The sequence below is a fragment of the Sebastes umbrosus genome, chromosome 20 (assembly GCF_015220745.1).
Source record: "Sebastes umbrosus isolate fSebUmb1 chromosome 20, fSebUmb1.pri, whole genome shotgun sequence".
Lineage (NCBI taxonomy): Eukaryota > Metazoa > Chordata > Actinopteri > Perciformes > Sebastidae > Sebastes > Sebastes umbrosus.
Genome location: NC_051288.1, coordinates 19,801,410 through 19,814,812, shown reverse-complemented (window position 1 = coordinate 19,814,812; position 13,403 = coordinate 19,801,410). Strand labels below are relative to the sequence as shown.

At 40.1% G+C, this 13,403-nt stretch overlaps 1 protein-coding gene across 3 annotated transcripts in view; it reads left to right on the top strand.

Moving 5' to 3' along the window:
• LOC119478920 (melanopsin-A-like) overlaps positions 1–9,238 on the top strand; it is a 36,002-nt gene extending 26,764 nt beyond the window's left edge. For 2 of the 3 annotated variants that reach the window (XM_037753996.1, XM_037753994.1), the window contains exons 8-11: positions 213–384; positions 514–705; positions 3,791–3,862; positions 6,408–9,238. In XM_037753996.1, the coding sequence (XP_037609924.1) occupies positions 213–384; positions 514–705; positions 3,791–3,862; positions 6,408–6,608 (637 nt within the window). In that variant the 3' untranslated portion in view covers positions 6,609–9,238. The remainder of the gene's footprint in view (positions 1–212; positions 385–513; positions 706–3,790; positions 3,863–6,407) is intronic. The other variant, XM_037753995.1, reaches the window with a different exon arrangement.
• Positions 9,239–13,403: the final 4,165 nt, after the last annotated feature.

Here is a 13,403-nt window from a genome sequence, read left to right as displayed (position 1 = left end):
CAGAAAATGTGACCCCACTCTACCTATCTTTTACTTTTCTTTCACAGTTTTGTGAATCCATCTATCTATATTTACATTCTGTCATTCACTGTGTGAACTGTGAGAGAATTTGCTCTTTTTGAAATCCTAATTAAAAAGTGAACTTCAGCTCGGCATCCAGGAATATCCCACACTTCACTACCATATAATAAAATCGGTTCTCTCTCCCTCAGGTCGGCGCTCAGCAGGTATATTCCCTACCTCGGGGCCTTGCTGTGCATTACCGGCAGAGGCCGTTACAGCAGCAGCAGTTTCCGGTCCACGCGCCGATCAACCCTCACCAGCCAATCGGAGAGCAAAGGCCCTAGCAAGCCCCGCAACTCCTCCCTGTCTGAGAGCGAATCAGTGAGTGTACCTCATATCTAATCTGGTATGTCTATGTCTTACACTTCCAATGGCAAATGCTTTGAATTACAAATTGCTGATTTTAGTCTCGTGTGTTATGATTTTTTTTGTCCGTGTGTTGCCTCAAAGGCCCACTTCTCAGACACGGAGGAGGACTGCTCATCTCGGACGCCTGCCATTCGTCAGTTGTCCGGTGATGTCAAACAGGTGCGCCATGCCAGCCAGAGGACAAAGGTGAGAGGTCACCACACAGGAGAGTTTGAGAGAACTGCCGCCCACAACCCAACTGACCCGGCCATATGTCACCTCTCACAGATCACAGTGAGTACTGGGGCCTGGTCACACACTTTAATGTGCACTCGTATGCGTTAAACTGAGCTTTATTAGTTTAGGTGTCATCAGACTGAGTGTCATTTAGGGCTCAGTGTGACTCTTCTCACATTAGTTTCATGATGTTTTTGATGGGGAGGTTTTGCTTCTGTTTTGTCATTACGTCAAGGCCGATCTTAATCCTCTCCTCCCGAATTTGAGAAGTGAGGTCATGTTGTTTTGGAGTCCTGTTAAAGTCAATAGACGTTATGTTTATGTTCGGTATTTCATGGCGAGTTATGAGGTCACGTCGTTCGCAGCCCTTTCATAATCCAGGATCCCTCGGCGTGTAATCTGATGTGGTCATGTTACTTTGCTCCCCCGTAACTGTTTGGTTCGACTTTGTGATCCCAGTCTGTCAGTATCAAATGGAGTCTGGTTAACACGCTCAATTGCCTATTTGATCAGTCTTTCTGTACGTTTTTTTATATTGTGTGTAACATTTAGGGGTATCTCAGAGTCAGGTATTGCTTGTTCCGAATAAAAACTACTTTGTAAGACGTGTAGTCCGACCACTCAGAACTGGTTGTCTGATAGTCGGATAGGGGGGTCTGTGTCTGACCATTTCTGTAACTTGACGAAACCGACAATCCAACGGATGTATGCTGGGTTTGAACTTTTCTTTCAAGCTCTCTTTTTTTCATTCTTTGCACAACTATTTCTGTCACTTCTCATGTGAACAACCAAGTGAACTGTTTCTTCCCAGGCAGTTTAAGACCCGTTAGAGCTATTAAACAGAGTGTAACGTTAGTTTGGAAGTCTTGCTGATCATCAGCTGATGGGCGCCAGCTCTGCCTCACAATCACTTGCTCATTCACTGGCTGGGTGACTTGAATGATCACCTTTGTCTTTTAATGTGGTTTGATAGATTAAACAGTGTGTATCACTTGTGTGGTGGCCAGTTGCTCCTGTTAATGCCCCCCCCTCTGGTGTTTTTTGGCACTTCTATGATATTTCATATTTATTGGAGTCATTTCCTGCCTAAATTGATTAGCCGCACTGTATGCCAAAAGAATGTTGACAAATAACTTAATTTTGTGCTCAAAGTTAAAAAAGAAGGTTGTTGGTAAAATGTGAATATGACGTATGACTATAGTAGAAGCTGCAGGTCATAGGTCATCCTCCACAAAGGCGCGTTGATGCTCGTTTGAGTCTGAGCAGCAAACCGATAAATGTGTTTATCTGTCAGTTTGTCTTTCTAGTTAGTTAGTTAGTTAGTTAGGTTTAGTTAGCTAGACTTGTTGCATTAGCTAACTGAGGAGTTTCATCTTATTTTTAAGTTTCCTCCACCTTAGTTTAGTGTGTTTATTTTCACAACGGCATTTGTGTGTGTCGTGAATGGGTGCAATCAACGCAGTGGATTACACGAAATAACACACTGACTGTCTCTCTCCCTCGCTCTCTTCTACACCGTCTCCTCCTCCTGGTGATTAATTAACGGAAAGCAGCCGACGCCGTTTCGGAGGTTACACCGTGGAGCGCACAATTTTCAGCCCAAAAGGAAACAAGAGAAAAGTCCCAAACACAAATCACAGTGCAGTGTCGGTGCTGGAAGCTGAGGCGAGAGCGTCCAAAATATCCCGAAACTGCATTTCAAACGGCAAACCTCTGCAACATGTCTATCCGTCCTCTGGTGCGCTGTGGCCGGCATGCGGCGGTGCAGCAGCAGCCAGACGGCCGCCTCACCAGGAGGAAATGGTAAAGAAGAGAGCGAGTGAGAGAGAGTCGGTGTGTTGTGCTGATTCTTGTCTCATTTGTCGTCTGATAAACAGTAAATTCATCTAAACTGGGTTGAGAAATGAAATTTGGTTGCCATGGTAATGAATTATGTCTGACTATTAACCACGCCCTCATTCTCTGTTTGAGAAAGAACGTTAACCAAAAATCAGGAAGTAAAGCTGGCTGACGGGGCTTTAAATTATACCAAGTTGAGTTTCAGCAATGAAGTATATTGTGGATAGCCAATAGGAGAGAAGGACAATTATTAGTGAGCTGTATCAAAGTGATGTACATTATGTGAAGTTAAGGTTTAAAGGATGAAGAAACTGATTGAAATTTAATTGTTAGCATTTTCACATAAAAGCCAATACTCGGTGCTTCATGGCGAATGTTTGCGGCGTCCTAAGCATCGCGCCGTCAGACCGATGGCCCGTGGCAGGTCCTTCTATGTGGGGCATCCAATATATGGAGCATTTCCGTCTCTCAGTAATCATCTTAGCTCACAGAAAAATCACAAGTAGCCCACACACATACTATACAGGCGTACTGCCATGCAGGACTCTATTACAGAGGGTCCAAAGACTAATCCAATAATCTGGGAGTTTCAGACGTAATCCACAGCTTTCATGACGCGACCCCGCGATTCAACGTACTGCACTTGTTGCAGACGAAGGAGTGATTGTCGAGGAGTCTCTTGACCTCCATCTGCTTCCATCTCTGCACAGAGTGGAGGATATACACGTTTACCTTTGTCTGTAATCACTACTTGTACTCTTGTGAACAATGTCATCAATGTGGAAAATGTACTTTTATCACATATTTCCACCTCCTTTCAACCTTGACAAATGCAGCAAAGACCAGAGCCACTCCTTCCGCTCGTACCTTTCACAATAAAAGCCCCAGTCATATAATATTCTGAGGCGGGTGTTTCGCATTTTCATGTTGTTTATTTGTCATGCCCCCGGCTGGTAGGACAAATTTCCCAAAATGTTGAACTATGAATTTGTACTACTTTTTATAACACCGTGGGTTTCATGAACACCATGAGATTGTTGGTGCCCCATTTTCAGTGCTAATGCTAATCCGGTTGCTATTGGCAAATATGATGGTAACTAGCACAAGCTGGTTACTGTTGGAAGAAAACAACATGACATACTTTTAAAGAGAGCTACTCTTTTATCTGAAAGGTCTGTGGTTAAATCCCAATTTGGAGTCGCTCTGTTTTTACTAAGAATGTGACCTAGTGGCTCAAATAGCACAAGAGATCTTTTGATCATAAATAACACTAAATGGCTGTGTTTATGTGCGCACTGTTCAGACTCTGACAGAGCCTGAAGACATCTCCATGTCGGACATCAGCCTGAAGCCAACCAGTCATCTGCCTGCTACTGTAAGAGCCCACCGATCGTCCACCTCTTGCTCTGTGCAGTAGATGTGGCGTCTGTTTTTTGTGTGTGTGTGTGTCAGAAAACTACGACGGAGTATTAGGGCCACATTGGGGGGAAAAAAAATCTGAGATTTTAGAGAATAAAGTCATAATATTACAAGAAAAAAGTTGTGATTTAATGAGAATAAAATCATACTATTTCAAGAAATTTTTTTTTTTTTAATATTACAAGAATAAAAATAATTTCCTCCTCCACAAAAGAGGCAATTTCCCCCAGGTCCGTGTGGTTCTTTCTTCGGAATAAACACAGTTTCTTGCTCAATCTTTTCAAGGTCCTGATACTTACGATAATGTGGTGCTGATGTGCCAAAAGATTTAGTTATTTGTGAAACCTAAACTAAAGTATAACTTAACAAGATGCTCCATGTTCCTCATTTTCACACAGGCGGCACGCTGCTCTATTTCCCCTCTAAAATAACACGTCAAATTACTACTTTATAATGTTATGACTTTATTCTCATAATATTACGACTTTTTTCTCTTAAACTTCTGACTTTATTTTCATAATATTACAACTTGTTTTCTCGTAAAACCTATGACTTTATTCTCGAAATTATTTATTTATTTATTTATATTTATTCTTGATTTTTTTTTTTCCTCAATGTGGCCCTAATACTCCGTCATAGAAAGTCAACAGATCCCATAAAAGAATTAAATCTGCAACAAATTTATCCTACTAACAACTATAGTCTGAGTAGAAAAAGCCTGATTTAGCTTATACGTAGAACTCCAGTCTGTCAGTATGATAAACTGATTGTTTTTGGTCTTTTCGAGGGATTTGTTTATAATAAAAAGCTGCACTAGCCTCAAACTTTTCTGCCCAGGTGTTTTAGTCATTTGTGTTTTACGGCTATTTAAACGGGCATGTCACCCATTCTACAACACTGCTCAATGATTTTACCACATTTAAAATATGTCTGTGCAGCTGACCAAGCTGTTTTAAAAGTTAAGTGATGTGAAATGGTTGGCATATGTCTTTAGTGCTTCCTTGTTTTCCCCTGCTCATTCTAGTCAATCTAATCAATCTTGTTTTCAGTCCTGTCCAGTTTCATTCATTTCCCGCTGGTCTGACATCAATATTAATCAATTCAAAAACGTAACCTTTTATCCTCTGCTCATACTTTCACACCCAAACCCCATGTCTCTGCAATCGATTGATTGTGTTAGTGGTTTTGGATTCCCTCTGCTGACTTGACTTAACAATGCCTTCATTTCAAAAGCTGTTCAGATTGATTGACTGACCCTACAGACTGACTGTTCTATTGTACTGTAAGAATCACCCGAGCTGCTCTTGTAAACACAAAGACTTACTTTCACAGAGAAATCATTAAGATTTGTAATACAAATACGTTTACTGCCAGAACACCAAAAGTCAAATCCAGAACTTTGCCATTTCTATACATGGTCAATTTTACTCCATTTATGAGTATGTATTAGGGCTGTCAATCAATTAAAATAGACACTGGTATCATATGAAACTAGAAAAACCTACTGAATCCATCTGTACCAATCATGTCATACTAGCTTGTGGCGAAGGAGACCAAATAACGCTCCAAACTTACGCTAAATTTTGGCGAAGAAAAACAGACATGACCATTTTCAAAGGGGTCCCTTGACCTCTGACCTCAAGATATGTGAATGTAAACGGGTTCTATGGGTACCCACGAGACTCCCCTTTACAGACATGCCCACTTTATGATAATCACATTCAGTTTTGGGGTAAGTCATAGTCAAGTCAGCACACTGACACACTGACAGCTGTTGTTGCCTGTTGGGCTGCAGTTTGCCATGTTACGATTTGAGCATATTTTTTATGTTAAATGCAGTACCTGTGAGGGTTTCTGGACAATGTTTGTCATTATTTTGTGTTGTTAATTGATTTCCAATAATAAATATATACTTACATTTGCATAAAGCAGCATATTTGCCCACTCCCATGTTGATAAGAGTATTAAATACTTGACAAATCTCCCTTTAAAGTACATTTTGAACAGATAGAAAATGTGATTAATTTGTGATCAATCGCAAATAAATATTTTAATCGATTGACATCCCTAATCAGAACAGAATTATCCTTTTTAAAACTACTTAAACATGCTCAGTTGGAGTACTTTGCTCCACTAGTGCAGAGCTATTGATCTCACAGGGTCAACCACGTGATACAGTCCCACTCCATCAAGGGCACTGTGGGAAAGCCATTCATCAATCCAGCCAATCAATGCCTTTGATTGTGACTGTTTCATGTCTTGCGCTGGCAGGTTAAGCGGAGGACAGTTGTATTGATCCAGATCAGAGCAACAGTTGATACAACTTCATTCTCTCCACCTCGCTGCATTTTTCTTTCACACAAACATCCAGCCACCTACTCACATTCGACATGTGGAGTCGTATAGTCATGATACCTTAACATCCCTCTCTCTCTCTCTCTCTCTCTTTCTCTCTCTCTCTCTCTCTCTCTCTCTCTCTCTCTCTACCTCCGCCTACGCAGCTGGACAACGTGATGGAGGAGTCTAAGCCAAGGACTGCGTGTAAGACAACCGCATCCGTCATTGTAACCTCCATATCCAGCCCGTCTATACTGCACAGTCCCCCGGGTTTCCATGGCAACCTCAAATTGACCAAAACGCACAGCCCGGTTGCCAAGGAGCCCCTTGACATAGCCAGGCTGGAGACAATAGCATTACCATAAACAGATGAACAACAGTGTGTTTGTGTGTGTGTGTGTTTCAATATTTCCCTCCGTGGGACTATTCTGTTCCAGCATGCTGTTTGCTAGTTATGGTAACTCAAAACCCAGAGCATGCGCTTTGTTTTTGTTTTGGTTTATTTTGTGAGTATGTGAGTGTGAATGCCCAGTTAATTTAAATACATGTGTAGGTATTTGCACATATAGATGTGGGTTTAACTTCTTCTGACATATCACGGTGGTTGGGAGACGGTTTACCTCGGAGCCGGAGGCAACAAATTAGCCTTAAAAACACAATGTGAAAAGTTAAATCTCTTGAGTTGGGTATCGATTAGATTAGATTCATAATATTTGAGTAGAAGAAACCAAAATATGTTTTTGTTTTTTTTATTCTTTTTGGTTTCAAGGTCAAATTTAATTATTTTTTATCTTGCCATACATAAATTGAATGTGTTAAAACATTACCAGTGACAAACCATTAGCTGATTCTGAATATTCCTACTGGGGTCGTCAAAAATGACAAATGAGTAAATGAGCCATGAAGCGCAGTAGGTCCATACTTGCATAATGCTTTTTTAACTAATCTCTTTCTCTTAATATGAAATTATTTCCAACTCGGAACCAATTCTCAATACCCAACCCTCAGGTGTTTTGTTTTTTTGTCATATAAATACTGATATTAAAAATGCATTAAGCAGTATTTTCTATATTAATATTGAATCAAATGACTCCTGGAACTGGTGGCACTACTGATCCCACTGAGAATCAACACCCTACTTTCCAACTATATACAAATTTAAGTCACTTTAAAGCTATTTTACACCAAGCATGGATATTTTGTCTGAAAAATTCGCACAGAAATTTATAAAAACTGATTTCGTGGGTTCTTATGAATGCTTGCTCACCCCTGCGGAACATTCGTGTGGGGTGGGTAATATTCGGACGGACCTCAGCAGATTTCCGCCTGCGGAAATATATGTTTCCGTTTGTTTATACGTTTCACATGAACTGTGTTGCTTCACGTCATATTCTCCCTGAGTGAAATTGACAAATAACTGGCAAACTTCACAAAAAAACTCTGAGTATCTACTTATAAGTAGTTTCACAGTCTTTGTTGTAGCTGCTCTTCCTTTTTCTTTGTGGTAGTTTCCCTCATATTCCGCCTAAGGCTATATAGCTTGTGACTTTGCGGTGACTCTCATTTTTTCCCCCGTTGGGCGTAGCGTAGCAAAGACGGTGAAAGGTTAACCTGCACTTGACCCACGTGTGTGCAGTTTGACAGCAAACGCAGCCCCGTGATAACAGCATTCCTTGCTTTCTTCACAGCCATTGGATAAAAGCCAGATTTTAAAAAAGCGTCTGTCCTGCAGTGGTTTGACTTGTGAAAACTAGAGCCGATGAAAATGTGGGACATATGTGGGATAAAAATGCTTTGCAGTCCCTTGTAAGGTGGGACACCTGGTCACCCTAGTTGGTGAACGAAGCCAGAGCAAAAATGACAGTGTAGACTAAAATATATTTTTTTCTTTTGTGTATTTTTGTATTTAGTATTTGAAAAATAGTCCTCGTGGAAATCTGCTGAAAGTTCAGATTGACTGAAATGTCTTCTGGGGCGGTGCGTTTATTTAAAAATGCAAAAACTTTAAAAATGACCTCACTAATGCAATGCTGCAGAAAATGATAGAGCTTCACACCAGCACACGAAACCATCGCAAATTTCATTTAAATTCAGCCTGTCGGAAACACTGCTAATATGTACTGATATGTTAGCCAGGAGAAATCGACTGCCCATTCCAGTCTTTCTTCCCTCTAGTTGTCAAAATAACACTTAATGCAGTTTTAATATGAGGTGTTTTACTTATAAACTGGGTAATCAGACACACATACGCACACACACCAACAGGATACCGTCAGATTGTTTCCCCTCTGGCTCTTTGTCATTGAGTTTTCCATCCCTGGTGGCATGCAGCACCACAGATTATGTGTCCCAACACCACAGTACATCACCCAGTATGTGAGTGTGAGTGTGAGTGTGAGTGTGAGTGTGAGTGTGTCCGCACTGAAGAACTGGACTCAGTACTGTACTTTACATTCCTCTTGATGCCATACCTTGCTGTAAAATCTACTTTTAGAGATACAGATGACAGTTTACTAAACGACTTTACTGTGACTGAGTGTGTTTCAGGATTGTTATTATTATAGATCTCATCACTGACAGATGTACAGAACAGCAACTTAGCTTTGTGTAACGTTCTTTTCATTTCCGAAGCTCTTTTTGCTCCACTTCTGTACATTGCAGTTCCCCTTTGACATTCCTCAGACTTCTGCATCATTGACTATGATTGTAATAACTCTTCTTTTAAATGATAGAACAGTCAAATTAAAGATTGAAATCTTAGTTAACGAGGCAACAAAGGTTGATGTATTCCCACCGTTGCTCATTTGTCCCATCAATGAATGTACAAAATGTTTTATGACCAAACAAATATAGAATATTATATATATATATACAGTATATATATGAAATTTAAATTCTGCTTTAATGAAGTGATGGTTTTATGTTGATTTTGTTTCCTTTGTACAAAATGTTTTGTGTTGTTATTATTTATTTTTCTAAATAAAAATGTTGCTAAATTCTGCACAAGTGGTCTCCGTGTCTTGAACTAGCCATGTATTAAGCTCGGGCTGCAACTAATGATCATTTACACACATTAATTAATCTGCCTATTATTTTCGTGTCGAGTCGTTTGATACACTCTCCACTTAGTTCTTCAATGGTCTTTTCTTTTCTAAAGAAACAGTCATGAGTGAACTAAACACTGTCTATTTCCCCTCATGTGCAGCACCATAATGACTGTGGTCACGGCAGCTCTTAATGCATCCGTCCATCCGTCTCGACTGACCAATATATATTCGTAAATCATTAGGTCAGTTTCCTGAATGGGAAGAGATCCATCCAGCACAGCAGATAACAGCTGGAACATCCTGATGTTAGATAACAGAGTCGCATCAGCGTTTAGGTCGTATCGGTCCAATATGTCAGAGAGCAGATGAGATGGGACACAGTTATCCTGCATGCTGGGCTGATTGACCTGAATAGGCGTCCATGCAGAACTATGGCACCCTGCAGAGGTGAGAGTTGGTACTCAATTTGCATGAGTGTAAGTGGTGGGGTAGGTATGGTAACTCCAAACTTGTTGGGGGAAAAAAGCAGTGTTGGAGGAGGTATTCAGATCCTTTACTTAAAGGGCCAATATTTAATTTACATTTACTGTAATAAATCATAAAATCACCATGATATGTCATCAGACATTAAGGAAACATGTAAAATAAAGCCAGTATGTTCTCCTTTGAAATTTCCATTACGGCCCGGGACGTCTGTTTTTGTTTTGGCTGGTGTGATCCCATCCACGGCTCATTTCAACACCCCGTTGCCACATATGAAACAAATTGGCACGCAAACACTCCTGCAGCCACAGACGCAAGCAAAACTAACTGGATCAACAGAGATAACATAGCATTAGATTCTACCCAACCTGAAAAGCCTCGGCACATCTCTCTGAGGTCCGTGTGTATAGCTAGCTGGGTTATCAAGGCAGCGAGTATTTGAGACACACAGCTGGTGACGTGATTCCATGGCTCCAATGTTTTGGAGGGAGGCATCTGATTGGTTCTTTCCAAGCGGACCGCGAGGCAGTGATTGGTAGACGTTTTTACAGGATTACAGCAGCTACAGATGACAGCTCTTTTTGACGGTCCTTTTTCAGAACCCATCAGTGATGGATCGCTGTCGGGGTGTAAAGACCATTTCAACCAATATAACAAATAGTGGATACTGGATAACATCAGCAACCCTGCCTTTAAGTAAAAGTACATAATTATTAGAAAATATACTTAAAAAGTATTCATTCTGCAGAAAAATTCCCCTTAAATTGATGTTTTTATTATTATAATTTTTGGGATTATTATTATTGACAGATTAATGTCTAAGCAGAATTTTACTGTTATAGTTGCTAGAGGTGGAGAGTAACTAGCTGTCAGTTAAATATAGTGTGGTAATAAGTTCAATATCTCTGAAATGTAGTGCAGTAGAAGTATGAAGTAGCATGAAATGGAAACACTCAAGTGCAAATACCTGACATTTTTACTTAAGTACAGTACTTCAGTAGGCAGAGAAAACTAAACTTCTGCGCCTCCTCTTGGCTATGTTTTCAGGCTTTAAAACATCTAGCCCTTGAAGGGAGAGTTTGGCCAATCACAGGTCACATGATCACACCTGAAGCAGGAAAGGAAAGGAAACGCCCCCCTCAAGTGCAATCACTTCACCTTTAACAAACAGCTGCTCTCTTCCTCCTTTTGTTCTGTTTTTTGACCTCAGCGATGTTGTATGTGTCCTCTATCTTAAAGCACACCACAACAAATAAATCTACGAAGAAATGAAAAGAAAACTGGACTTCTGCTTCATCTCAAACTCTCTTCAGTCTGCCCACTAACCATCCGATTTAGAACAAGTAAGTCAGATTCTCCACTTGTCAGCTCAGTGCATGTTTTAATTCAGCTGAACAGCCTTCAAGTAAATATAGTTGTTGCTTTTGTCTTGTGAAGCTTGTCACTTTACATGATATCATACATTCCCTCCATTACAAAAAAGAAGTTTGTTTGAGTGTGCTACTGGTATATTAGAGTATGCTTTCAGTTTACTTATCAGCGATATACTTAACAAAATGATACGTAAGTATCCTTAGCTTATACTGACAAGTATACAGAAAAATCTAAATGTACTTGGCAAGTAGAAAGGTCCAAGTATACTTGGCGTATACAGAAAAGTATAAGTACATTTGGCTAAGTATTATAAGTTATCGTAAAGAAAACTTATACTTGCAGTATAAAACTATTACTGAGAGTATACTTTAAAGTGTACTTTCATAAACTAAAAAGTGGGCTACAAGTATATAACTAGTAATCTAACAGTATACCTATAAGTTAACTTGTAGTATAGTTCATATTATAGTTGCAGTACGAAATACAACTTGGATGTAAACTAGTTGTATACTCAAAGTTTACTACTCTTACATTTAAAGTACTTTTATAAACTAAAAAGTGGGCCAATTTAGTCCCAAGAAGTATTGACGTAGTACACTTACAAGTATACTACTAGTGCTTTGATATTAGTATACTTGGGATTATACTTGAACTATAGTTACTTCATAAAATTAACTTATTTTTTGGTGTGCGTGTGATGAATGAAATCATTGAATCCTTAAATCTTGTGAATAAAAGCCGGCTGCCACAGCTGGCCAGCGAGCAGAGCTTCAGGACATTAAATGACAGGATGTAGCCAGCTAGTTTGGCTTCGTTGTATTAGATTTATTTTTTAACAGTGTGAGCTGTTTTAACTGAAAACAAGTGTTCTGTGCAAAACTATCCTCCACCCTCTAGTGCTTTGCACCATATAAAACCCAGCCTCTGGCAGATCATTAGAGCTAATTTTGGGCTAACAAGTAGGCATTCTTGCGATAATGACTTAGTTTTGTGTTTTGTACAGTTTAAGGCACAAAAACAACTTTTCATGTTGATTTACCCAGAAGCGCTCACATTTTGGTTTGTTTTCTACCTCCCTTTTGCATGCATGTCTTACTTTTCAACATTTTGGTAAATATTATTATTCACTAATTGCCTTAGTGTTTATTAATAAAAACTTAGAAACGCTGTAAGGCAGATTTGTTTAAAGGTTCTCTATACGATATCCAGAGCGTTAATATAGCATCAAACAACTACTTTATTTACTATGTAGAGATATAGAGGAGTAATATCTACCTGAGCAGAGAATGAAGTCACTCTCCCTCTGTGTGTGCTTTTAGTGCATGTGAGCGTGCCCCACTGGCTAGCTCACGGCCGCCGCTCTGCACTGCTCTCATCCAGCGGTTACAGCTGGTAACGCCGTCACGACCGACGTGACCGAATTTGTGGCTTCAACAACAGTGAAAGATGCACCCAAAACAAAAAGGGATTGTTATTGTGACCGACGGTACCGTTTCCATCGCCGACTTACAGACGAGGAATCCATAAGAATGTGGCTGAGAAACCTAAACGGAGGAAAACCCGTATCCTACTTTGTGGTTGGGATACGAAAGACCAGCGTAGAAGAGACATCGGGTCGTTAAAAGGACTGACAGCAGTGCCAGGAGAACATCAGGTATGATTTCATGTGTAGGGAGGACACAGCATTGTAGCATCTGATTAATGACAGCCAGTTACTTTTACTATTTTCTGTACAGTTTAAAATGTAAGGCAGTTTATGGCACGGAGTGCAGGGCAGCATTAGACTAAAAGTAGTGTAAGTATGGTTATCTGTGTGTAGAAAAAAGCAAAACCTTGTTATTGTGGAAGTACTGATCTGCCTCAGAGCTTTTCAGATTGTTCATCGCTTCACCGTCTGTAGCAACGGAGTCAATAAAGTAGCTAAATATGCTAGTGTAGTTTATCTGAGGCCACTTCTTCAGGTCGTCCATATTATAAAATTACGAAGAATAACAACATACAACTATAATAATAACAATATACAACGTTTCTTTCCCGATGTAAGTCTATGGGGAAAAGTATTTTTGGGCCAAATGGCATCACGTGACACTGAAGTTGTAGTACCACCGTTTGGCCACTACGAAAATTCGGATCAACGGCCGGCGCTCTCTAACTTCCACGGCCTTTGCCATTTCTGACAACGTCCACAAGCACATCACAAGTTGTGAACTCGAAGCTTTCTGAAACGTTCCACTTACAAGCTCGTAAACAAGGTAA